This window comes from Haliotis cracherodii, unplaced genomic scaffold (genome assembly GCF_022045235.1).
Source record: "Haliotis cracherodii isolate W230 unplaced genomic scaffold, xgHalCrac1.p SCAF_12, whole genome shotgun sequence".
Taxonomy (NCBI): Eukaryota; Metazoa; Mollusca; class Gastropoda; order Lepetellida; family Haliotidae; genus Haliotis; species Haliotis cracherodii.
Genome location: NW_027266267.1, coordinates 29,492,566 through 29,519,952, shown reverse-complemented (window position 1 = coordinate 29,519,952; position 27,387 = coordinate 29,492,566). Strand labels below are relative to the sequence as shown.

The 27,387-nt window shown below is 43.3% G+C and overlaps 4 protein-coding genes across 4 annotated transcripts; all 4 read left to right on the top strand.

Moving 5' to 3' along the window:
- Window positions 1-1,985: 1,985 nt before the first annotated feature.
- LOC139458331 (succinate dehydrogenase cytochrome b560 subunit, mitochondrial-like) lies at window positions 1,986-13,270 on the top strand. The gene is made up of 6 exons (XM_071239720.1): window positions 1,986-2,023; window positions 3,647-3,697; window positions 4,340-4,441; window positions 8,125-8,186; window positions 11,449-11,612; window positions 12,555-13,270. Exons 1-6 carry the CDS (start codon window positions 2,007-2,009, stop codon window positions 12,660-12,662), a joined length of 504 nt encoding a protein of 167 aa, XP_071095821.1. The 5' UTR covers window positions 1,986-2,006; the 3' UTR covers window positions 12,663-13,270.
- On the top strand, window positions 4,816-6,213 carry LOC139457999 (uncharacterized; the record flags this gene model as incomplete). Its single annotated transcript, XM_071239320.1, has 1 exon — window positions 4,816-6,213. A coding segment is annotated over exon 1 (1,398 nt), but the record flags the coding sequence as incomplete, so codon positions are not given.
- Window positions 6,268-7,878, top strand: LOC139457998 (uncharacterized). The gene is made up of 2 exons (XM_071239319.1): window positions 6,268-7,644; window positions 7,735-7,878. The coding sequence occupies exons 1-2, from the start codon at window positions 6,268-6,270 to the stop codon at window positions 7,876-7,878; spliced, it is 1,521 nt and encodes a 506-aa protein (XP_071095420.1).
- A 9,689-nt stretch (window positions 13,271-22,959) lies between the features above and the next one.
- Window positions 22,960-26,729, top strand: LOC139458332 (succinate dehydrogenase cytochrome b560 subunit, mitochondrial-like). Its single transcript, XM_071239721.1, has 4 exons — window positions 22,960-23,057; window positions 23,624-23,685; window positions 25,329-25,492; window positions 26,452-26,729. Exons 1-4 carry the CDS (start codon window positions 22,960-22,962, stop codon window positions 26,557-26,559), a joined length of 432 nt encoding a protein of 143 aa, XP_071095822.1. The 3' UTR covers window positions 26,560-26,729.
- The last annotated feature ends 658 nt before the right edge of the window (window positions 26,730-27,387 follow it).

The window sequence follows — 27,387 nt, the reverse complement described above, 5'->3', positions numbered from 1 at the left end:
GAAATCCCTTATACGGTCAGCATAAGGCATCACACATATAGTTTCTACTCTACTTCCTGCTGGTATGGCGGCAGTGCCTGGAGCCCCGTCTGTCGTGTGACTGGGACCCCAGCAGTTATGACGGAGAGTCCCCGGGACTCTCTACAGACACTGAAAACATATATGTACATCAGGTTTCAGAATGAATCATATTGTTTTACTATTTACATTGAACATTTAAAATATAGAGGATTGTTTTCTCAAAAAGCATGTTTATTTCAGCGAGTGACAGATATATATTGTCATGAGCGGCGCAACTTCGCAGACCACGAAATTAATTAAACATGTTATTTTATCAAGAAAGGAAAATATTTATTATGTATTTTCTCACTGATTCACACGGCCAGACAAGCTTAGCCACAAGCAAGTAGGCTGAAGGTAGTTCCGGCACCAAGGGGTATTTCACCAGAGTGAAATATTGATTTGACTTTTTCAGACATGGTATTTCATCTGTCAATAAATAATAATTTGATAGTAGACTGAGGAGCAAAAGAAACTATACCTCTCAGTATATTTCATCATATGCTTGATTTGCAATTTAAAAGATGTTAAGTAAGCGATATTATACCAAACATGGAACTGTACTGGCTTGAAGTCAGCACTCAAAGAATACTTCTGCATGGTTTTATTTAAAAAAAATATAATTTGATTTAAAAGTTGTTAAAATGTACAAACATTGCGTATACACACATTGCTAATGGGTATTTTAGACATCCTATCTTTAAAAAATACTAAATTTGCTCTTTTCGGCACAAAAATACAACATATCAAGGTGGCGTGTGGTTGATAATTAAATTCTTACCCCAACCTTCATTGAACCAGTTTATTTTTACACAAAACTACCCAGCCACAGATTACTTTCTACAAACTGTTGCAGGAATGAGTGGTGTTTAAACAGACATAATCAATTTAACAACAGTTATATCAGTTTTCAATTTCATTAAAAACAGTCGCGGTCTACTACCTCGCCCTGAAATGTAGCTTAAATACTGCTGCGGGAACGTGCGTACACTTACATCAACAGTCCTCCATCTTCCCTAGAAGACTTCGGTTCACGAGTAGGCGTGCCTGAATCACTTTGGTGGACCACCGAGAACCGACTTATAACCATGACGCCTTATCTATATTGTGAAAACTGAAGTGAATAATACTGAACTCTCGACCACAAATTTAATCTCTACAGTTTTACACAAATATGAAGAAAAGGGTGTGTTTGTTTTTTGTTGACAATCGGAATGCTGACGATAAAGTAATTGTATCTTTGCGAAAAATATGAAAATCTAAAACAAATTCAAAATATACATGAATAAAATCAACATATAAAATCGTCCATGTCATGTTCTCTAATTTTTGTTCATTAAAATGTCAGTGATACCTATACTGATATTGCCTCATACCGACCAGATAATGATAAATGTCAAGTATTGTTAAAAATATACTGTGAGGCAAGTGATTACGGACCAGCAAGTTGTATTTATGAAATATTTAATACAGGTTAGGTAATGTTATGTAGGGGTATCATTGTGTAGAAGTTGACCATTACCTGTATTACATAGTCACAATAGTGATAGTTATATTTAAGTGTTTGGCGGAGTATTCAACATTTGCCCAACAGTACCCGCTACGATTAATTATAAATGCGTGACGGTTGAAGTTTCAATGTCTTGGAGACAATGTTAACTACTCGTCGACAAATACAATTTACAAAATGTTGTCATACCGGTTTATGTTAAATTGAACATTATTCTACATTTCCGAAATAGATAAAACATCGATTTCATACTTTTCACTTTGAAAGTAGATTTGTAATATTCAGTGCTAAACTTGCCCCCCTTGCTTTGTATAACAATATACAGTTTATATATGATTAACGTTTTGGTTCAGTGGAATCGATGTGAAGCAAATTTCGCTAATGTTGCATTCGTTTCATTTTCCGTAGCCGAGTCTTCATTCCACCTGCAGACAAGATGGCGATGCTTTTGAGGTAGTTGCACGGTTATCAGCGCTTATTTCCTATTCCTTTTTCCCCACTTGCTCAAGAATTAACTAAATGGCAGTGTGCACGAACGAAATTAAAGCTTAAAGCACCTTTCATTGAATTGAACAGCTAGTTTTCCACTGTTTTGCTGCTATGCTTCGCCAATATATTGAAGGCCGGGGGCCGCCCTTCCATGTCTTCATTGGTTTCATCTCATTCTTGTTTATTAGGAACCCCTCTTTCTACTGGACATTTGCGTGTCACGTTATTTGGTTGTTTACACACCTGACGTAGTTTATAATCAACGGAAAAGTTTGATGGGAAAAGCCAACGCGTTATCGACTGACCTTCACCTATGTGACCTTGATTGTCGTTTTCATGCTTTCAAAACCCAAGTTCTAAGTGGCAACTGTGAATGGTCAAGCAAAAGATTCATTTGGAAAGATCTACTATACTGGAACTAGCTATATGAATTTTCTTGTAACCAAAATTTGACAACATGTGGTGCAGTTTTCAACTCGGCAATGCTGTCAACTTCCTGATAAACAGCAGCTTTCTTTCCATGAGCTTTCTACCATGCCAGTGACGAAAGATATTTTAAGAACATTTTAATCAACATGGCTGTCGTCAGAGTTTTCTGTTGATTGGGAGATGACTTTCCATTAGTTACACACGAGTGGGTGGTTGTTATTTGATGTATAACTCATTAGTTTTGACAACACAGGAAAAAAATGGGTAACAAATGATACTATTGATAGGTTCTTTAAGGAATGTACATACTGCTCCCCTACTCAAGTTAAACACATTAAACAAACGCAATGCAGTGGTCTTTTCCAAACCATCAGACATGTTGGACAGATAGCATTTAGAGGGTTATTCAGATCATTTAGTATTTGTTACATCATCAGACTCATCATGATCATGTTGTGGTTAGTGTTAGGACATGGAGAATATAGTCTTGTATACCAGGTACACATAGGACAGGTAGGACTGCTAACAGGAAGCATAGGTAAATATTGAAACAGTGTTCATCAAGTTTATTCTCAGTCTCTAAGAACAGTTACCATAAGCACGTTATGAAGACTTATTCCCATCACTACACTAGTCAATAGACAATCCACACCAAAGGAGGTACGTACCCATCTGAAATGGCTTATACACACCTAAAATTCCTGTCTTCCATTCCTGATATTGAGCATTTTATTTTCCATGACTCATACACAAATTGGATGAACCATACCCATTTATTTATAGAGTAAGCACCAATTAACACATTCAGCGTCCCACAGAAGCAGTTTACACTTCATCAGCCGATAGGCGCTGATTTCTCTGATTGTTTCTCATATTATTCTAGGTCATTGCTACAGATAACAATAGAACACTAGAGGTGAATAATGTTTAGTTTAATAAGAAATCATCTACATTTACATTGTGTACAAATACACGTATTTGGGGTATGAGTCATCCCGTAGATCAAGTACAGGTGTGTAGAGGTAATGCAGCATTTGTGTAGTAGTCCGCCAAAATATACAAGGTACGGATCTCCGTGGGTATTGATTGTCCAGTTCCCGTCACATGTTGTGTAAAGACTTGTTCCCATGGCTACACAAATCCCATGTTGTGTTCCAGATCTGTAGGCAGGCAGAGCCTGTTGAGGCAGCATGCAGTGTTTGTCAACAAGTAAGTACCTCACGACGCACGGACCATGTGCAAATGTCAACAACTAGCGTGTTTGTCTGTAAACACATAGTACACTTCAATAAGGTTATGTGTTACCTACATTATAAATAACATAATCGTTCGAATGTGCTGGCCCAGACATGGCGCTTACATCATTTCAGTAGATTTTTGTTTTATTTTAAGGATTTTGGACTAAAGAACAGTTAGAAATGCCATAAAAATGCTTTTCTGGCTTCATTTAGTAAATACGAATCATAGCGCTATGAAAGTAGCATGTATCCAAAGAATGCAAATCTATCTAATCTAGTTGATTCTGACACTGTGATTAGCCTAAAAAGGTACTTTTTCAGGTAAAATGATGGTGAACTTATGTGGTAAAATAAAATGATGGTAAAATATGTGCGTTGCCATGCATGAATGAAACAGCTTATTGCCTGAGGTAATCACCTAACACCTGTCCCGAAGTGATGACCTGAAACAGGCCCATGCATTCGCACTGCCACATTAGTGTGATTATTACGAAGTTATTTGTGGGTGATGGAAGAATGTTGTGTGTCCAGAACATAAAGTAATGACAGTGTAACAGGATTATTTCCATGTCTTCCAACTAGCTGTCAATTGCTGAACTCTGTTGTTGTCCAGGATTCCGATGTCTTCAAGTACAGCCTATGAAGAAATGCGGAAGTACTGGGACAAGAACAGACAGCTGAATCGCCCGCTCTCACCGTTCCTCTCCTCATACAGGCAAGTTTTAAGTATAAATTATTTTTATCACAATAACCATTAAGAATCAAAACTATTGATATACTCATACACAATAATTGACGACAAGAAAATGTTCTTATTTATATCTGCCACTAACAGTGGATGATGAGTGAGTGAGTATGGTTTTACACAGCTTTTAGCAATATTCCAGCAATATCACGGTGGCGGACACCAGAAATGGGCTTCACACATTGTACCCATATTGGGAATCGAACCCAGGTCTTCGGCAAGACGAGCAAACACTTTGACCTCAAGGCTACCCCACCGACCCTCAACATATGATGACCATGTAGTCCAAATTTGTAACACAAAGCAAAACAATCAAGACATCCTCTAGCTCCACTTCCACCGACATGCCAAGCCCTAACCCCATCTTGTACACAGCCACGGAGACATCCTCTAGCTCCACTTCCACCGACATGCCAAGCCCTACCCCTATCATGTACACAGCCATGGAGACATCCTCTAGCTCCACTTCCACCGACATGCCAAGCCCTAACCCCATCTTGTACACAGCCACGGAGACATCCTCTAGCTCCACTTCCACCGACATGCCAAGCCCTACCCCTATCATGTACACAGCCATGGAGACATCCTCTAGCTCCACTTCCACCGACATGCCAAGCCCTAACCCCATCTTGTACACAGCCACGGAGACATCCTCTAGCTCCACTTCCACCGACATGCCAAGCCCTACCCCTATCATGTACACAGCCATGGAGACATCCTCTAGCTCCACTTCCACTGACATGCCAAGCCCTAACCCCATCTTGTACACAGCCACGGAGACATCCTCTAGCTCCACTTCCACCGACATGCCAAGCCCTACCCCTATCATGTACACAGCCATGGAGACATCCTCTAGCTCCACTTCCACCGACATGCCAAGCCCTAACCCCATCTTGTACACAGCCACGGAGACATCCTCTAGCTCCACTTCCACCGACATGCCAAGCCCTACCCCTATCATGTACACAGCCATGGAGACATCCTCTAGCTCCACTTCCACCGACATGCCAAGCCCTAACCCCATCTTGTACACAGCCACGGAGACATCCTCTAGCTCCACTTCCACCGACATGCCAAGCCCTAACCCCATCTTGTACACAGCCACGGAGACATCCTCCAGCTCCACTTCCACCAACATGCCAAGCACTAACACCATCTTGTACACAGCCATGGAGACATCCTCCAGCTCCACTTCCACCGACATGCCAAGCCCTACCCCTATCATGTACACAGCCATGGAGACATCCTCTAGCTCCACTTCCACCGACATGCCAAGCCCTACCCCTATCATGTACACAGCCATGGAGACATCCTCTAGCTCCACTTCCACCGACATGCCAAGCCCTACCCCTATCATGTACACAGCCATGGAGACATCCTCTAGCTCCACTTCCACTGACATGCCAAGCCCTAACCCCATCTTGTACACAGCCACGGAGACATCCTCTAGCTCCACTTCCACCGACATGCCAAGCCCTAACCCCATCTTGTACACAGCCATGGAGACATCCTCTAGCTCCACTTCCACCGACATGCCAAGCCCTAACCCCATCTTGTACACAGCCACGGAGACATCCTCTAGCTCCACTTCCACCGACATGCCAAGCCCTACCCCTATCATGTACACAGCCATGGAGACATCCTCTAGCTCCACTTCCACCGACATGCCAAGCCCTAACCCCATCTTGTACACAGCCACGGAGACATCCTCTAGCTCCACTTCCACCGACATGCCAAGCCCTACCCCTATCATGTACACAGCCATGGAGACATCCTCTAGCTCCACTTCCACCGACATGCCAAGCCCTAACCCCATCTTGTACACAGCCACGGAGACATCCTCTAGCTCCACTTCCACCGACATGCCAAGCCCTACCCCTATCATGTACACAGCCATGGAGACATCCTCTAGCTCCACTTCCACTGACATGCCAAGCCCTAACCCCATCTTGTACACAGCCACGGAGACATCCTCTAGCTCCACTTCCACCGACATGCCAAGCCCTACCCCTATCATGTACACAGCCATGGAGACATCCTCTAGCTCCACTTCCACCGACATGCCAAGCCCTAACCCCATCTTGTACACAGCCACGGAGACATCCTCTAGCTCCACTTCCACCGACATGCCAAGCCCTACCCCTATCATGTACACAGCCATGGAGACATCCTCTAGCTCCACTTCCACCGACATGCCAAGCCCTAACCCCATCTTGTACACAGCCACGGAGACATCCTCTAGCTCCACTTCCACCGACATGCCAAGCCCTAACCCCATCTTGTACACAGCCACGGAGACATCCTCCAGCTCCACTTCCACCAACATGCCAAGCACTAACACCATCTTGTACACAGCCATGGAGACATCCTCCAGCTCCACTTCCACCGACATGCCAAGCCCTACCCCTATCATGTACACAGCCATGGAGACATCCTCTAGCTCCACTTCCACCGACATGCCAAGCCCTACCCCTATCATGTACACAGCCATGGAGACATCCTCTAGCTCCACTTCCACCGACATGCCAAGCCCTACCCCTATCATGTACACAGCCATGGAGACATCCTCTAGCTCCACTTCCACCGACATGCCAAGCCCTAACCCCATCTTGTACACAGCCACGGAGACATCCTCTAGCTCCACTTCCACCGACATGCCAAGCCCTAACCCCATCTTGTACACAGCCACGGAGACATCCTCCAGCTCCACTTCCACCAACATGCCAAGCACTAACACCATCTTGTACACAGCCATGGAGACATCCTCCAGCTCCACTTCCACCGACATGCCAAGCCCTACCCCTATCATGTACACAGCCATGGAGACATCCTCTAGCTCCACTTCCACCGACATGCCAAGCCCTACCCCTATCATGTACACAGCCATGGAGACATCCTCTAGCTCCACTTCCACCGACATGCCAAGCCCTACCCCTATCATGTACACAGCCATGGAGACATCCTCTAGCTCCACTTCCACCGACATGCCAAGCCCTACCCCTATCATGTACACAGCCATGGAGACATCCTCCAGCTCCACTTCCACCAACATGCCAAGCCCTATCCCCATCTTGTACACAGCCATGGAGACATCCTCTAGCTCCACTTCCACCGACATGCCAAGCACTAACACCATCTTGTACACAGCCATGGAGACATCTACAAGCAAACAGACAGACACACACAGACACACACAGACACACACACACACACACACACACACACACACACACACACACACACACACACACACACACACACACACACACACACACACACACACACACATGTTGCTATATAAGTGCAATAATCTTGAACAAAGAGCCCCATTTCATCTCACCTTAACAGCCATGTCACGTATAGGGCCCCAACAACCTTTGCTGGCGACGCCTATTTGGATTGAGTGATTATGCTCTTTGACTTGGTTGATAACGAGTTAATGAACCTCAATAAGATGAGACGTTCATCATAATATCCATCACTTGCTTGTGTGGTCCAGCCACCAATATTTACAGGTTGTCATTTGTAGAATATTGCAAACTTATCAAATAATTTACAGGCTGTTGTGGATAAGCCTCTAATATTGCTGACTGCAATAAATAACATCGACTTGCTCATTTACCTGTTAATAAGGACTTTGTTTTGTCTGGCAGGCCACATCTCGCCATGTCCATGTCCCTGACTCACCGAGTGACTGGTGTCGGCATGTCAGTAGGTGAGTATACTGTCTCTGACTCACCGGGTGACTGGTGTCGGCATGTCAGTAGGTGAGTATACTGTCTCTGACTCACCGAGTGACTGGTGTCGGCATGTCAGTAGGTGAGTAGACTCTCTGACTCACCGAGTGACTGGTGTCGGCATGTCAGTAGGTGAGTATACTGTCTCTGACTCACCGAGTGACTGGTGTCGGCATGTCAGTAGGTGAGTATACTGTCTGACTCACCGAGTGACTGGTGTCGGCATGTCAGTAGGTGAGTATACTGTCTCTGACTCACCGAGTGACTGGTGTCGGCATGTCAGTAGGTGAATATACTGTCTCTGACTCACCGAGTGACTGGTGTTGGCATGTCAGTAGGTGAGTATACTGTCTCTGACTCACCGAGTGACTGGTGTCGGCATGTCAGTAGGTGAGTATACTGTCTCTGACTCACCGAGTGACTGGTGTCGGCATGTCAGTAGGTGAGTATACTGTCTCTGACTCACCGAGTGACTGGTGTCGGCATGTCAGTAGGTGAGTATACTGTCTCTGACTCACCGAGTGACTGGTGTCGGCATGTCAGTAGGTGAGTATACTGGATTCTTCAAGAAAATTGCTAAAAATATCCTTCCCATACCAATTATGGGTAAAATTTAAAATAGGCTTATCAGAGTCTTGTTGTGAGGGCCAGTAGAATTTCCAGCTCATTGGAGTGTCCTTGTGTATTATCTTCCCACTGGCATAGTTATAATGCAGGGGGATATAGTTGAAGCCTCATCTGTCTCCATCTGCCTGCCTGTCTGTCTGTCCATAATAATTTTGTTTCCGGTGCAAGCCAGAAAACTGTTCAATATATCGAAAACTGTGAAAGACTTTTTTTTCTTCCATACTGGCTACATGTATTAACAAAGGTGGTGCCTTTTAATTTTTAGAAATTTAGGAGAAGTAATTTTTTTCTGTTTTCATGGCAACAAGTTTGACTTTGACTCTGTTCATAGTGGTGTGTTTGTCTGGACCATATCTCTAAAACTATTCTTTCATGACACTTTGCGAAAACAAAGACCAGGTTGTCAACATGGAAACAAGTTAACTTTGCTGAAATGGAGGTAGGTGTTTCCAGAATAGAACCACAAAACTATTCAATATTTTTCAGCCAAACTAGATAATTGTTTTAATCAAGGTCTGAAGTGGTTCCCTTTGCTATTGAGGAATCTTTAAAAAAAATATTTTTTCAGTTTTCTGTTTCCTGTTTTTCAGAGAGCTACCCCCAACTCCCTGTCTCTCTATCTGTCTGACTTCACTGTGTTGTGTTACAGTTGTGTCCGGGTCACTGTTCTGATGCTGTGTCTCCCAGAGAGCTACCCCTACTCCCTGTCTGTCTGTCTGTCTGACTTCACTGTGTTGTGTTACAGTTGTGTTACAGTTGTGTCCGGGGTCTCTGTCCTGATGCTGTGTCTCCTAGAGAACTACCCCTACTACCTGTCTGTCTGTCTCTCTATCTGTCTGACTTCACTGTGTTGTGTTACAGTTGTGTCCAGGTCACTGTTCTGATGCTGTGTCTCCCAGAGAGCTACCCCTACTCCCTGTCTGTCTGTCTGTCTGACTTCACTGTGTTGTGTTACAGTTGTGTCCGGGGTCTCTGTCCTGATGCTGTGTCTCCTAGAGAGTTACCCCAACTCCCTGTCTCTCTATCTGTCTGACTTCACTGTGTTGTGTTACAGTTGTGTTACAGTTGTGTCCGGGGTCTCTGTCCTGATGCTGTGTCTCCCAGAGAGTTACCCCTACTCCCTGTCTCTCTATCTGTCTGACTTCACTGTGTTGTGTTACAGTTGTGTCCGGGTCACTGTTCTGATGCTGTGTCTCCCAGAGAGCTACCCCTACTCCCTGTCTGTCTGTCTGTCTGTCTGTCTGACTTTACTGTGTTGTGTTACAGTTGTGTCCGGGGTCTCTGTCCTGATGCTGTGTCTCCTAGAGAACTACCCCTACTACCTGTCTGTCTGTCCCTCTATCTGTCTGACTTCACTGTGTTGTGTTACAGTTGTGTCCAGGTCACTGTTCTGATGCTGTGTCTCCCAGAGAGCTACTCCTACTCCCTGTCTGTCTGTCTGTCTGTCTGACCTCACTGTGTTGTGTTACAGTTGTGTCTGGGGTCTCTGTCCTGATGCTGTGTCTCCCAGAGAGCTACCCCTACTCCCTGTCTGTCTGACCTCACTGTGTTGTGTTACAGTTGTGTCCGGGTCTCTGTCCTGATGCTGTGTCTCCCAGAGAGCTACCCCTACTCCCTGTCTGTCTGTCTGACCTCACTGTGTTGTGTTACAGTTGTGTCCGGGGTCTCTGTCCTGATGCTGTGTCTCCCAGAGAGCTACCCCTACTCCCTGTCTGTCTGTCTGTCTGACCTTACTGTGTTGTGTTACAGTTGTGTCCGGGTCTCTGTCCTGATGCTGTGTCTCCCAGAGAGCTACCCCTACTCCCTGTCTGTCTGTCTGACCTCACTGTGTTGTGTTACAGTTGTGTCCGGGGTCTCTGTCCTGATGCTGTGTCTCCCAGAGAGCTACCCCTACTCCCTGTCTGTCTGTCTGTCTGACCTCACTGTGTTGTGTTACAGTTGTGTCCGGGGTCTCTGTCCTGATGCTGTGTCTCCCAGAGAGCTACCCCTACTCCCTGTCTGTCTGTCTGTCTGTCTGACCTCACTGTGTTGTGTTACAGTTGTGTCCGGGGTCTCTGTCCTGATGCTGTGTCTCCCAGAGAGTTACCCCTACTCCCTGTCTGTCTGTCTGTCTGACCTCACTGTGTTGTGTTACAGTTGTGTCCGGGGTCTCTGTCCTGATGCTGTGTCTCCCAGAGAGCTACCCCTACTCCCTGTCTGTCTGTCTGACTTTACTGTGTTGTGTTACAGTTGTGTCCGGGGTCTCTGTCCTGATGCTGTGTCTCCCAGAGAGCTACCCCTACTCCCTGTCTGTCTGTCTGACCTCACTGTGTTGTGTTACAGTTGTGTCCGGGGTCTCTGTCCTGATGCTGTGTCTTCAAGAGAGCTACCCCTACTCCCTGTCTGTCTGTCTGTCTGTCAGACTTTACTGTGTTGTGTTACAGTTGTGTCCGGGGTCTCTGTCCTGATGCTGTGTCTCCCAGAGAGCTACCCCTACTCCCTGTCTGTCTGTCTGACTTTACTGTGTTGTGTTACAGTTGTGTCCGGGGTCTCTGTCCTGATGCTGTGTCTTCAAGAGAGCTACTCCTACTCCCTGTCCGTCTGTCTGTCTGACTTTACTGTGTTGTGTTACAGTTGTGTCTGGGGTCTCTGTCCTGATGCTGTGTCTCCCAGAGAGCTACCCCTACTATCTACAGATGATCAAGGATTTGTCCCTGGGGCCAGCTATCCTCACCGGGATGAAGTACACGCTAGCTCTGCCTGTCACATACCACTTTCTCAATGGAATCAGGCATTTGGTAAGTAAAACATGAGGCTTGGAGAAAAGTGATTTAATATTTTATTGTTTTTTCCAGGCTCATTTTCAGATCCATGCATCAGACCTTTTTCCCTTATTTTCTGGACTACAACAGATGGATTTCCAGGACAAGTAAATCCTGCACATTACCTTCCTCCTGGCATTCCAGAAGAAAGAAGAAGTTTGCATGAGTTGTTTGCTTCGATTTGAAATATCAAATTATATCAAAAACATAAAACCTTTTCTCGTATACCTTCACATTTAAATGTCCTGAATAAGCGTCATATGTACACACATATGTACAGCTTGACTGCATTAGCCCTCAAATAACACATACAGCCTGACTGCATTAGCCCACAAATAACACATACAGCTTGACTGCATTAGCCAACAAATAACACATACAGCTTGACTGCATAAGCCAACAAATAACACATACAGCTTGACTGCATTAGCCCTCAAATAACACATACAGCTTGACTGCATTGGCCAACAAATAACACATACAGCTTGACTGCATTAGCCAACAAATAACACATGCAGCTTGACTGCATTAGTCCTCAAATAACACATACAGCCTGACTGCATTAGCCCACAAATAACACGTACAGCTTGACTGCATTAGCCCTCAAATAACACATACAGCTTGACTGTATTAGCCCACAAATAACACATACAGCTTGACTGCATTGGCCCACAAATAACACGTACAGCTTGACTGAATTGGCCCAAATGACACTTGTAAGGGGCAGATGCTTTTCTGAGTCGACTGACAAGTAAATTGAGGATGGGGTGGTTTCCACATGCCAGTGATGACTGTGTGTCAATGTGTCCTGAGTCGGGTACTTGCTGTCATCCACCTGTTCGCCTGGTCACCAACCTTGTTGACTGCTCCCTAAAACAACATTCATTCACTGTATTCATACAATTTCGTGTTTTGCAGGCATGGGATGCTGGATACGGTTTCGGACTTAAAAACCTGTACAAGTCGGGCTACTTTGTGATGGCCCTGTCACTGGCTGTATCCACAGTTTTTGTGTTTGGTATGTGAAGTCAACAGTAGTTTTTCATCTCAAGCAGCTGATGTGTCTATGCTTGAAGAAGCCAGCTGGCAGTTCGTCATAGGAACATCACTAGCAGCTTGACCAGATCTGCTCAACACAGTCATATTCACAGGAGAGTGTTTGTTCCTGCCCACACAAAGATCAACTTAATAATGCCAGTTAGTTGAAAGTGAATTGATGTGAGATATGATCTGTGATGAATCTGTGTGCTGGACAGAACACAATGGACACATGAAACCTCTTGTGGATTCAGTTATTGAAAACATTCAATCTTGGAGTTTATGGTAACAAGGTGTGTATGTTCTGGCGGACAGTATGACGGTGTCCATTGTGCTCTTGTTAATTTGCATTGAATCACGAATCCTGACTTAAGTTTGTCTGTGCACTGATTATCTTCTTTATCTGTGAAGCTGGCTCAGGCTCTGTTCACATATTGCATGTTAAAACTGGTTGACAGTGAATGTATGCACGGGGTGGAAGGTATGAATATATACTGCTGTAACACATTTTTGTAGTACAGTGCGCTTAATATTAGTGGGAAATGGTTTTTTGTAAGCAGCTTTAAAATAAAGTGATTGCAGGCCTTTCAATTAAAGGATTTTGTACTATTTTGTCTATTGAAATTATCTCTGATGGCTTTCATTTTGTGGAAATATTGTCCTGTGTGGTTTAAATAATGATATCAATCATGGAGAAACACTGGCTGAGATATGTAGCTTGTTTGATCAGATAGATATATTTGAAACAGTGGAATTCTAATTTACATCATTCATGCATGATGAACATGATAAATGTATCTGTTTACATTAAAATACATGTTTTGTTAAATATATAATGGTGGTTGATTGTTATATCTTTTAATGGGGGTACAGGCCAAGATGCAATATACTCGTCATAATTGCTGTGCAAGGAACCAAACCTTCAACGGTGTGCTACATTTCCTGGTCCCTGTTTATCGATAATGTCCTGCACCTACTCCTGCAAGGATCAGTCCATATCACAGCAGGGATGTAGGTACAGGGTAAGACGGGGCAGTAGTGCAATTTGGGATATACTTACCAAAGTTTCACATGAAGTTTGGGCTTACAGCCTTGTGCTGCAAGGATACACATTGGTCCCGTGTCTACATAGTGATGTTTGAGAGGCTCCACACATGGCAGCTGTCAGTAAGTTTTCGCGTGTCCAGCATACCTGTGCTGGCAGGTTACACCTATCAACGTAGCAGATGATCAGATGGACTTAGGACTCATTTTTTTGTTTGTTTTGTCTGTTATTTAATGCCGTTCTCAGCAATATTCCAGCTAAATGAAGGCGGTCTGTAAATAATCGAGTCTGCACCAGACAGTCCAGTGATTGATATCATGAGCATAGATGACATTCATCAACCAAGTCACAGATTCTGACCAACCAATAACGTTAGTCTCATTTTGTACTAATTGAGAGTGAAGGGAACGCTGAGTAGTTGACTCGGTTACAAAAAAGGCAATCATGAGATCTGTCTTTTCCACCAAATATGTGTTGGAAACAATGCACAGAAACTCATCTCTACAGTAGCTTTAGCATATGCAAACCATAACGTAATGGGTATAAAGACAAAGACGTCTGGTGTTACCTATGATTGTAGAACTGAACTCTGACGTATTGAGGGTAGCCTGGTAGGTCTTTGCTACCGTGAAGAAGTCAATGGTAACAAACAGTGTAGTGTTAAGCGACACTTGGAGTTTCATGAGACTGTGCATGTCCACATATGGCCGTGTGTCAGTGGACTTTCTCAAATCCACAACGTCACATTACTCCCCTGGCCCGCCAAGAGTCCAGATATTAGTCTAATGAAACATCTTCGTGATGTTCCACGAGCTGTCTAGTGGAAGTTAATCCAGAGTGAGCCAAGCATGTGTTGCATTTGTATGTGCAGTATTACGAATGTACTGACAGTTAAGTTTATTTCCATATTTTTTTTCCATTGTTCCCTTATTCGTTTCCATCAGCATGATCAGTACATGTAAAAACTTGACAAAAATCACAAAAATATGACATTTCTGAATACCGGCGCCACTTCACTGCCTCATGTAGTGCTGCGAAATCGAAATCGTAATCGTAGCTACATGTACTGCTCTGCATTTACCATAGTCGGACATGCAGATAGCTATGATTCATACTTTCATAGTGTTCTTATAAAGTCAAATGCTGACTGCACGCTCCACCATAGAGCAAATTATTGGATTTTTCCATGTGACAAAAAATTCCAACAAACAACATGTGTTCAATAATCAGTCTAAGCACTCGTCAAAATGAGAGTATTTGACTGACACGTAAAACAATTATGAAAACAAATTCATTGTCCGAAAAAATCCAACTTGCCATAGCGCAAATGTGATCCATATGATGCTAATACATCTTCGCAACATCATCTCATGCTCCCAATAAGTGTCTGGATGGTTGCCAAGGGAAGATTGTTCCACTTTTCATTAGGACCATTGCTGAGTTCCAGTAGAGTTGGGGGAAGGACAGGTCGTCATGAGAGGCGATCTGAAGCTTGTTCCACATGTGTTCGATTGGGTTGAGGTCTGGTGACCGGGCTGGCCACTGAAATCTTTCTCCTTGTCTACGCCACACTTGGGCACGTCGATCTGTGAAGCCAGACAGTATATTGATAATATGTGAAAAGTACTGGTCCTGGTCTGTCCAATTAACGTGATCTTCATCCCAATCCAAACGTGCCTGCCAGTGATGTCGGGTCAGTAGCATGGGAATGGATGCTCTCCGTGACCGGAGACCACCCTCACAAAGACAGTTACGCACTGTCTGAGTAGAAATGTTGACGCCACTGGCGTTCCGATGGTCATTTCTGAGTGTGGTGGCAGTCACGAAGTGATGACGTCTTGCTGCTGAAAGGCCATAAATTAAGTGTATTCAGCTGAAGCCATCTTCACAAGCAAATGCTGTTTTGCTCTCTGATAATAACGAACATCGATTCTGTCAATATACATCCAAACAGGTTTTAAAGCACCTCGAGCACATCGTGCCCTTGACAGCATGTCTCTGTCCGTTCATCGTGAAATTGAGGTCCTTTTGAGGTTACACAAATCATTGTGTACCGAGATATTTAAGTCTTTTATTTGTAGTGGATTCTTGGATACATCAAAACTTAAACCTTAGCTTACTTTGAGGAGTATATTTCAAAGGGTGTTTTTACTTGATAGTTGTCTTAGTAACAATAACTCGATCCCGTTTTTTAATCATTAACACTTACATTGCCAAACGAAAGGTTAAGCTGTATTCAAATGTAAATGGCTTGGGAACAAGGGGTATAAAAATCAAGGTATTCATAAGTTTCCAGCATTCAATTAACATATATATGCATTAACGATAATTTTCAATCTCAATAACATTGTGACAAATATCTGATTTTTCTTCAAAGCCCGCCCTCCACGAGCACCATTTCAAAGTACAACTCACACTGTATATAAACCAACAGTGCTTGTCTCGTTTACGCAAACTTGACCATCGAAGCTTTGAGTAGATACTTGTTCAAGCTTTCAAGCACTTCGTTAATATATGAAGTCATGTTTTCGAAACTTTCAAGATGGCGACACTACTGAGGTAGGCATGTAATTCATAGGATAATGTTGAATAAATCAATATAGTGAAGATACATTGATGGGCGTAAATATGTGCAATGACGTTCGTTACATTGTCTTCCTTTGTGTACATATTGTCTGCTAATCGGTGATATTGACACGTTGAGTAGTTACAGATTACCGATAGACTCAAGCAAACGTGTAACGTCATAACACCACCACTGATTGCACGTGAATCTTTCAGTGTGTAACAGCACCTGTCTTATTGTTGTAACTAACATGCATAGACAAATCAGTATTGACTATTATAATACGTGAATGGCTAGAGTTCATTGTTTAAGAAACGCGTGACATTAAAGATTTCCTCTGAACAGAAATGGACAGGAAAGATAACTCTTGCTTAACAGCTGGTTAGTACAAAAAGTGGTAATTCCGGTGGTAGACACGGTGGGATCACTCGTCACGGAAGCAAGAATCCCATTGAGAAGAAATGATTAACTAACGAAGATAGCTGCATGTGTGCTAATACTTATAAAGTGAAGACAAGCCATTCCACCGATAAGGAATATTACTTACACTAGTTACAACACTACCTGCCTGTACAACAATGCTTAACAATACAATTCATGATTTCTAAATGAGTGAATTGTGCAGTGGGGGATATATGACTTAGTCTCTTAGTCTTCTTGTTGGAGTGACACTTGTACTCCTAAGATATTTCATTGGGAACAGAAAATGGTTTATTCAATTTTTATCAAACTCCCTCAAGCTGTCTTGCTTGGAAAAGTGAATATTTCAGAGTTTTGTTTCACATTCATCATCACTGGACATCACAAAAGAATCAAGGATGATGTCGATCGGCATGTTTGTAATATTTATTTGTAATGTTATTCAGAGCACTGAGCAGACAAAACCTGCTGAGTCTGCGATTGCTGGGCATCAACAGTAGGTAAGTAATTGCACATGCCGTCTTTATTTATATTATATATTATCAGTCCCCGCTGTATTCCGCAATTCGACAGTGGGGGCGTAGTTTGCAGCAATGCCCACTAGGTGCAGAAATGTAACTATCTCCCAGAAAATCACAATTTGTGCAGTCTTTTCATTTGTCTGCCGCAGAATTCGCCCAATACACTCCACAATATTAACATGTGGGTCAAAAGCTGGTTGTAAGGTGTAAACATATCAATTTAGTTTTGAAGTGAAGTTGACTTTTGTATTATTGCTGACTGTAAGTGCATGTCTCCTGATTCACTAATAAGCTATTCTAGCCATGAAAAGCATAAGCATGCATGTCAAACAGTTGCAAAACTACCAAATTCACAAAAACTTGCAGAATTATCAAAATTTGGTTGCAGAACTTACAAAAATGACTCCAGAATTTAGATAAATGTTTTTGGGGCCGCGGAATGCAGGGAGCGGGCATTCAAATCCTTACATAGCCTTTACATGTAGATTTACGAGTCTGTCAAGTGGAATCCAGGAGAACCAGTCCTAATTTTCTCTTGATTTCGAAGAGGGTTACCTCGCATTCTGTTTAATTACATAATAGGTTTAATCAGGGGAAAAGTTACACATGAATGAATGCTTACTGAACACCCGCCTTCCCTTAGACTAGTCCTTTTAAAACATAATTATAAAGACCAGTATATGAAGAATGTGAATACATATCAACCTATCTTGTCTCATGACACAGTGAGAACTGGCTTCTGACATTTGCTGCAGTTAATTTACTTAAATTTAATTTGACTTGTGACTTAATTTTTTTAATGTCAAGATGACATATATGAACATATACTGTACTTACGATGTGATGTCATGTATATGATAAGAATGTTATTTTGTCAAACGTGAAATATGATGAATGCAATACAAATGAAAGATGTTGACACAATCGGTAACGTTTTACAAAATGGATAATCACCTCTTATCCGAATATCCTTGAAGGCTTATTCCTAACACAGTTGACCGCCTCCGTGGTCTAGTGATAGAGCATCCGCCTGGAGAGGAGGGCCGGGGTTTGATGCCCGGTCGCGTCATACCAAAAGACGTTTAAAGGTGGAACTTGTTGTAACCCAGCCAGGCGCCCATCGTCATTAAGGGCATGGTCGGCTCGGACTCAGTATACTGTATCTGAGTGGCGTATGCATGTAAAACTGCGCATCTCGTCTTAGTGGGCTAGCACTATAAAATCGGCATCGGTCTGGACTAGTACAAGCAGCACCACATACACACACGTGCATGCACCTCGCTATTTAAGTGGAATAATCTTAAACGCGATGTTAAACTCCATTTCATCTCACCTCCTAATACAGTTTCGGAAAGAATAAATGTAATTTATCAACATGGTTACTCTTTACAAATAGTGCTTTACGGAAATTCGTATTTAATCAAGGAAGATCAAATTAAATTATCAGATTCTATTCAAAACATCATATCAAAAACTAGTAGATTTTCAGTTTAGTAAATGAATTGATTAATATAAAGTGCAAGTATATCTATCATATATACACATCTAGCTTGGCATGTATATTTCATTTGTAATTGCAATTGGGATACGATGACATGCATCAACCAAGTCAGCGAGCCTGACCACCCGACCCCGTTAGTCGCCTCTTACGACAAGCACAGTCGCATTTTGCGGCAAGCATGGGTTGCTGAAGACCTATTCTACCCCGGAACTTCACGGGTCTCGTGTATTATGTTTTAGAGCAGTATGAACACGATTCGATTGTTCACCCATCCTTTTCACTTTTGGGTTAGGGTTAGTGTTAGGGTTAGGGTTAGGGTTCTATTTTGTGAAAATAGATAGGTTATAATCATACACATGAACATAAGAGTATAATTACTTATGTGATATCAGTATACTGTGGCAGTGTGGGGTATTCCTGTGAAACTGCGGCATGGTATCGTCCCTATATGACTGCAATAATCTTGGAGGCGAGGTTAAACCCCATTTCACCTCAGCTATTAATACAAATATCCATAGAGTATTTATTATACCGTTGTGCTTCCAGTTCCAGTGATACCCTACTTAGATCCTCGCAGAAGGTACAATCTAATTTACTACCTCAGTCCTGTTTCAGCCAGGATATACAAAGGAGTCAGTATATAAAAGTGTGTTCATTACTGAGTATATTAACTAAAAGTGTAAACAATCTAAGCATAGTTGTTAAAGGGTCCTTGTGTGGTTTTAGTCTTGTAATCTGGTACAACTGATCCCATTCGGCACACAAATAGTTCCAAGGTACCACGTCTTCACATTGGTATGCAGTCTGTCGCTGGGTGACTGGGGTTACCACTGCTCTCATCTGTCCTCAACAGGTCCTCAATGGGGGCCCCATTGTAGGAATGTGTGCGGGTGTGGCAAAACATGATAGGCTACAGTTTTACTGTTGCTGATGACAAACGACACCTGTAACAATGAATGCAATAATAAGAATACACTTGTCCATCACACAATGCACGTAAAGCCGTAGCAGACTTAGTAATAATCTACTACACTTATAAGATGTTAATGATGTTAGATTCCACAATTAGAAGCTATGGTATATCCTTTTTTGTTGTTACATTTGTACATATAATATAAATATGGTACAATGAACGTAATATTATTGTACGGTAAAATTCTTCCAATCAGAATCATACATGTATGATAATATGTATGTATCTATACCAGGTGAATCCCATTTGGGTGTATCCGGGTGGTTATCCTCATGATAACATGGCATAAAACATCATGAAAACACAAAATTACGTAGATCAACACAAACACGCATACGATAAAATCAATTACATCCTATTGGCGCCGTGCTCTATTTGTTTTTGGTTTCAGAAAGTTACGTGAGGATGAGGAATCGTTGGAAAAATGTAAACCAACTTCCCAGAGACACTTTGTATTTGCCTCACATGTGTATAGAATGATATGCGTACATGCGAAATGATTTAATATTAAAAAAATATTTTTTAAGCAATCATATCTGTAAATTATTACACTAAACAAACATGTTTGCGTTATTCGGCAAATATGAGAGGGATTCACGGCCTGTCCTAGACCGGTTTACCTGACCTAGAGCGCTTACGCTCCTCGCCTGCAGCCTCGAGGAGGGGAAGGGAAAGTTACCAGACCAGCTCTATCCGACCTATTTCCCCATACAACATTTCGCTGCGATGAAACGTTGACCTATTTCCATGTAGCGGGTCTGTCTGTCGAGAGGGTCGGGGACAGGCCTACATCATATCGCTATGCGGGAAACATTGACCCAGTATCCGTGTAGCGAGATATTATAGACAGTGTATATAATTAAGACAGTATAGGTACTTGCCTCAATAGGTAGGTATAATAAAAAAATGTTTTCGCCATGTTGATCCTCTGGATCAAAGTTATCTTGTACAAATACACTCACCATGCACACCCACACACTGGTATAGGTGTCATGTTTAAATACCACTAAGGAGATATAAACATTTATTCATACATCATACTGGATTAAATAGAATACTATGATAACTTTTAAACTACTAGCCTTCACTGGTCCTCTCTTTTCCCCAGTGCAGAGTGGAGTGTCATTGAAAAGTGCAGAGGTGAAAACAAAGGGTTATAAAAAAGTAGGGCACTGAGATTTCAAATTAGCCAATCAAGACAAAACCTGGGCTTCCACATTGATAGATCACCAAAGATACCTGCCTCCCCTTCATTGATGGGGACAGGTAAAGAGTAGATCTTTAATGATGATACTAGCTTACAACTACTTAAATATCTTATGCAGCCTGAAATGAAGAAATACAATTATTGCAGATACATCAATAAATATACTTGCTTTATAAACCTGAAATATATACAATAAATAATCGATAGTGACTGCATTATCTGATTTATACAAATAACATTGTTTATTACTTACTGAAGTAGAACAGCTAAATAATAAAACATGATCAATTTATACAACCGCTAGTCTATCACACTTATGATGAGATATAGTCTTAATAAACGTACTATTCCCTTGACTACAAATAATACAAATGCTTCTGCTCGTGCAGTTCATGCACACAGTTGTATTTGGGAGGTCATATCTAATGGTTTGCATGGTGATCACGTGCATCAAACAGCGTGCCCTACATACATGCACATCCAGTAACTGCATCGGCGGATGCGACTTATCGGCAGAGTCCTTTTGGATCAGACAAGACTAAATCGTAGAAGATGACGGGTTGTTGGAATAGTTCATTAAAAGAGTTTCAGACATAAAATGTTGGGCATTTTAAAGCAGTTTTATTCATATGACAGTTGAGCATACATCAGAACAATTTCTGATCACCGCCGGTTCAGCAGCTTTACGCCGACAAGGGTAGTCGTTTGCTCTGCTGATGCAGCTGCAAATTTCATACCAGTACATAGATATATGTAGATAAAAACTTACTTTGAGTGATGTTGATGCGATGATCTGTTTTTGAAAGATTTATATAACATTATTTCCTATCTGTTGAACTCTAGTTGTAGTCATACACACGGACATTGTAGTTGAAGAGCGAAAGTTATGAGATTTGCACTCGAAGTAAAAACTTGATTGTATATTTTTGCACATTCTTAGGTCGGGTGACCTCTGACGGGATCGGGTGGTGAGACTCGCTGACTTGGTTGATACGTGTCATCGTATTCCAACTGCATAGATCGATGCTCATGATGTCCATCACTATATTGTCTGGTTCAGACTCGATGATTTACAGACCGCCGTCATATAGCTGGAATATTGCTGAGTGCGGCGTTAAACAACAAACCAAGCAACCCAGCCATTTGCTGTATACATGCTGTATACATGTTTATAACGAACTACAGTTATAATGAACTAAAATTAGTGGCCCTCTTAGGTATGCCCAGAAATGGTTCTGGTGTATGCTTTTAAACTGCGTAATACTGCTTTAAAATGCTTTAAAATGCGCTACATTTAATGCCTGAAACACTTTTAATGAAGTATTCCAACAACCCGTCATCTTCTACGATTTGGTCTTGTCTGCTACAACATGACTCCGCCAATACGTCACATCCGCCGAAGAAGTTGTAGGTTGATGGGTGTGACGTCTGTACATGAACGTCCTGTACACAGGGTTGTACCGGATGCACAATATTGCGTCGCATGCGCATACACACTGAGCAAGGATAAATAAAGACAACACTGTGAGTCCCAAGAATTAAAGGCTGGCTGTCATTGCATCCATTTCAGTTGTGGCCATGATAGCAAGCACATACAATTTTATGACTAGTGATCATTGTTTTCACTTAAACACTCATGTTAATTCAAGCACGGAAAACACGATCCATAATCAGCATAAAGCTTTATGTAAGTTGTGTGTTCAGTAGTCACCCGGGAACTCCTGTTATCATCCCTTGGACCCCTACACATAATAACTGAGGGTGCCCACGACTCACAAATAGAAAGACCAGGTAAATCCCTGCCCTAGTGATGAAATGATGGTGTCTCATTGGACAATCGAAACTAGTACACGTGGTGGTTTTAAGGTATTTGACGTCACGATCCCGTGGCAGTAAACATATAACTGTACGTACATGGCTTCTTTCAGATCCATAGACAGGTCCTGTCCAGACAATGATAAAAGGTCACGTTTTTCACAATATTAGTATTTCATAAGAATTAACCTGTCTTGACTGGGTAACTGATGTCTGTGTTGCTATGGTTTGCGCAGGATGTCCATGACGTCATCGCGAGGATACGAGGAAATGAAACAATACTGGGAGAAAAACAGAGCCCTGAGTCGTCCACTGTCTCCCTTCCTCACATACAAGTAAGTTCATAATGCATGGTGCATCGGGGTGAGGATGTGTAGGGGCGTTGTGACAAGGAGGGTCAGGGGCAGGGTGGGTAGGGGTCAGGTTACAAGACATCAGGGGCGGGTATGGGAAGGGGTCAGGGCCCCGTTCCTCAAAGCGATCTTAGCGCTAAGGTGATCGCAAGTCCCATACTTTAACATAGGCTTACGATCATCGTAGCGCTAAGATCGGTTTGAGGAACGGGGCCTAGGACATCAGGGGCGGGGGTGGGTAGGGGGTCAAGAAACGGGACAGGGGCAAGGATGGGTTGGGGGTCGTGACAAGGAGCGTCATGGGCGGGGTGGGTAGGGGGTCAGGACATCAAGGGCGGGGGTGGGGAGGGGATCAGGACATCAGGGAATGGGTGGGTAGGGGTCAGGACACAGGACAACGGGGTTAGGGATGGCATGGCGTGACACAGAGAACATCGGGGAAAGGGGGCTATTTCGTAATTGTAGATAACAAAGACTGCCAGTCAGCCAGTACTGTCACCATACACTGTTTAACTACATATAGTCAGTGACTTTCTCCTCTGTTCCAGACCTCACCTCGTGATGAGTATGTCTCTCACACACCGCATCACTGGAGTGTATCTGACTGTAGGTGAGTGTCATTGGGGTGTATCTGACTGTAGGTGAGTGTCACTTGTGTGTATCTGACTGTAGGTGAGTGTCACTGGAGTGTATCTGACTGTAGGTGAGTGTCACTGGAGTGTATCTGACTGTAGGTGAGTGTCACTGGAGTGTATCTGACTGTAGGTGAGTGTCACTGGAGTGTATCTGACTGTAGGTGAGTGTCACTGGAGTGTATCTGACTGTAGGTGAAAGTCACTGGAGTGTATCTGACCCTGTTGTGATATAGTTATGTCCGGGGTCTCTGTCCTGATGCTGTGTCTCCCAGAGAGCTACCCCTACTCCCTGTCTGTCTGTCTGTCTGTCTGACCTCACTGTGTTGTGTTACAGTTGTGTCCGGGTCTCTGTCCTGAAACTGTGTCTCCCAGAGAGTTACCCCTACTCCCTGTCTGTCTGTCTGACCTCACTGTGTTGTGTTACAGTTGTGTCCGGGGTCTCTGTCCTGATGCTGTGTCTCCCAGAGAGTTACCCCTACTCCCTGTCTGTCTGTCTGTCTGACCTCACTGTGTTGTGTTATAGTTGTGTCCGGGGTCTCTATCCTGATGCTGTGTCTCCCAGAGAGCTACTCCTACTTCCTGTCTGTCTGTCTGTGTGACCTCACTGTGTTGTGTTATAGTTGTGTCCGGGGTCTCTATCCTGATGCTGTGTCTCCCAGAGAGCTACCCCTACTCCCTGTCTGTCTCTCTATCTGTCTGACTTTACTGTGTTGTGTTACAGTTGTGTCCGGGGTCTCTGTCCTGATGCTGTGTCTCCCAGAGAGTTACCCCTACTCCCTGTCTGTCTGTCTGTCTGTGTGACCTCACTGTGTTGTGTTATAGTTGTGTCCGGGGTCTCTATCCTGATGCTGTGTCTCCCAGAGAGCTACTCCTACTTCCTGTCTGTCTGTCTGTGTGACCTCACTGTGTTGTGTTATAGTTGTGTCCGGGGTCTCTATCCTGATGCTGTGTCTCCCAGAGAGCTACCCCTACTCCCTGTCTGTCTCTCTATCTGTCTGACTTTACTGTGTTGTGTTACAGTTGTGTCCGGGGTCTCTGTCCTGATGCTGTGTCTCCCAGAGAGTTACCCCTACTCCCTGTCTGTCTCTCTATCTGTCTGACTTTACTGTGTTGTGTTACAGTTGTGTCCGGGGTCTCTGTCCTGATGCTGTGTCTCCCAGAGAGCTACCCCTACTCCCTGTCTGTCTCTCTATCTGTCTGACTTTACTGTGTTGTGTTATAGTTGTGTCCGGGGTCTCTATCCTGATGCTGTGTCTCCCAGAGAGCTACCCCTACTCCCTGTCTGTCTCTCTATCTGTCTGACTTTACTGTGTTGTGTTACAGTTGTGTCCGGGGTCTCTGTCCTGATGCTGTGTCTCCCAGAGAGTTACCCCTACTCCCTGTCTGTCTGTCTGTCTGTGTGACCTCACTGTGTTGTGTTATAGTTGTGTCCGGGGTCTCTATCCTGATGCTGTGTCTCCCAGAGAGCTACTCCTACTTCCTGTCTGTCTGTCCGTGTGACCTCACTGTGTTGTGTTACAGTTGTGTCTGGGGTCTCTGTCCTGATGCTGTGTCTCCCAGAGAGTTACTCCTACTCCCTGTCCGTCTGTCTGTCTGACTTTACTGTGTTGTGTTATAGTTGTGTCCGGGGTCTCTGTCCTGATGCTGTGTCTCCCGGAGAGCTACCCCTACTATCTACAGATGATCAAGGATTTGTCCCTGGGACCAGCTATCCTCACCGGGATGAAGTACTCGCTAGCTCTGCCTGTCACATACCACTTTCTGAACGGAATCAGGCATTTGGTGAGTACTCATGGAAGACCGGCTTTGCCAAATTCAGATTTTAACATCGCGAAAGAAGTCCCGTAAAGTTTAGGGTGCACAATCAGCCGACCACAGCCTGCACGCAAGTCTGCCAACATGTTTCATCACATTGTCTGCAAACATTGGGGAGAAAAGGCAAACACTATTTAACAAATGTTTTTCTGGGATAACACTTTCTTAGTAATGTACAGATTCCGGGATTCGAACTCACACTGCCAGAATGAGTCACCTAATCGCCATTACACAAAGTCAGCGATATAACCCACCACCGAAGCTTCAACAAAAATGAAAGTCCGACAACTGGTTGTCTAGATCACGTATTTTGTGTACCCCTCTGACAAGTGTCTTTCTTTCGGCCATGGGGGCCGTGCCAATTGACACTTGTCCTGGCGATTAGGTGCCTCACAATGGCAGTGTGAGTTCGAATCCCGGATGGGATTCAACCTAACAAAGTGCGAGATTCTGTACTTTACTAAGAAAGTGTTATTCCAAATATAACATTTTGTTACATTTGACCACTTGCTAAATGGCATTGTGTGTTGGTAACAGTGGGTATTTCAAATATGTCAGATAAGCTACACTGCGATGTGTCTCTATTACTTACATCAACTTGCAATAGACATGGACAACATTATGTGCGAACGTCCCTCTCCTTCACTTAGCATATTGACCGTAAAATCGTAAAACAATGCGTTACTCACAGATCACCTTTTAAATATCAATACACACTTTGCTTAAGCATGACTTCAATACTTTTTAGCGTTTAAGTAAGTGTGATCGTACAATCCGCTGTGCACACTGCAACTCCGCCAGGCCTAACGAGGGAAAGACTCGGAATGAAAACGGTATCTAACGACGACTCATTTGTAATCTATAAAAAAAATTAAAATTATCTGACCTAATTCATGAAATTAAGAAATGTTACACTTCTGTTCCAGGCTTGGGATGCCGGTTATGGATTTGGAAAGAAAGACATGTATACCTCTGGATACCTCGTTTTAGCGCTGTCTCTCGCTATATCATCCATGATGGTGTTTATGCTTTGATGTTGGCATTCCACGGCCTTCCGGCCTTCGTGACCAGTTGTCACTTATTTTGGTTACGTTAGTTCAACCACAAGGATGTTGCGACAAGCAGAACCAGGCATGAGCAAAAATGGAAAGACTGCATGTATTCAAACTGAAAACATTCACAAATACCTTTCGTATTTAGTAACCTGTCGTAAACAGAATACAATATGGTAACGTATCTTAAGGGTTAAAACGTCTTCCTTTTAATACAGTCGGAATGACATGAGAAGAAATCAAATAAGTGAGTAAAGTTATTATAGAATGAGAGAATCTGGTTACAATATCAACAGTCTCCGCAATCGGGGTACGATGACACTCGTCTCCCCAGGTCACAAATTATAACTACATGGGTTTACCGCCGCTTTGTACAGTGTTTGGGTTATATCACGGCGTGATGGGGAATAAAAGCCCGATGTGATGCAGGTCTTAGACGTTCTACACTTCAGTGAATCCGACGAGCACGCTGTTTGTGCTTAAAACCTAGAAACAATCACGGTGAACCGGGATTCGAACCCACCATGTTAGGTTTCTAGCACGCATAAGGTACAGAACTCTGCACAGCGATTTGCCGCGCCTTTGATGTCGTGCCCCCTGCAATATATACTGCCTCTGTGGTCTAGTGGATAGAGAATCTGCTGAAGAATGGAGGTCGGTGGTTCGAATACCAGAATACGTTAAAACATGGTATTTTTTGTTTCCCTGCCTGGCGTTATGCATTAATCGGTTAAAACAAAGGACTGGGCTAGCACGATAAAACCGGCATTAGTCAGCACAGGTACAAGCAAGCACACACGCATGCACGCA

Bases quoted from the DNA above. Each gene is read 5' to 3' on its own strand.
- LOC139458331 (XM_071239720.1), top strand. The intron at 3,698-4,339 runs GTAAGTACCTCA...GTTGTTGTCCAG, and splicing joins CATGCAGTGTTTGTCAACAA to GATTCCGATGTCTTCAAGTA. The intron at 11,613-12,554 runs GTAAGTAAAACA...CGTGTTTTGCAG, and splicing joins TCAATGGAATCAGGCATTTG to GCATGGGATGCTGGATACGG.
- LOC139457998 (XM_071239319.1), top strand. From the start codon at position 6,268: ATGCCAAGCCCTAACCCCATCTTGTACACAGCCACGGAGACATCCTCT. The intron at 7,645-7,734 runs ACAGACACACAC...ACACACACACAC, and splicing joins AGACATCTACAAGCAAACAG to ACACACACACACACACACAC.
- LOC139458332 (XM_071239721.1), top strand. From the start codon at position 22,960: ATGTCCATGACGTCATCGCGAGGATACGAGGAAATGAAACAATACTGG. The intron at 23,058-23,623 runs GTAAGTTCATAA...CCTCTGTTCCAG, and splicing joins TCTCCCTTCCTCACATACAA to ACCTCACCTCGTGATGAGTA. The intron at 25,493-26,451 runs GTGAGTACTCAT...CTTCTGTTCCAG, and splicing joins TGAACGGAATCAGGCATTTG to GCTTGGGATGCCGGTTATGG.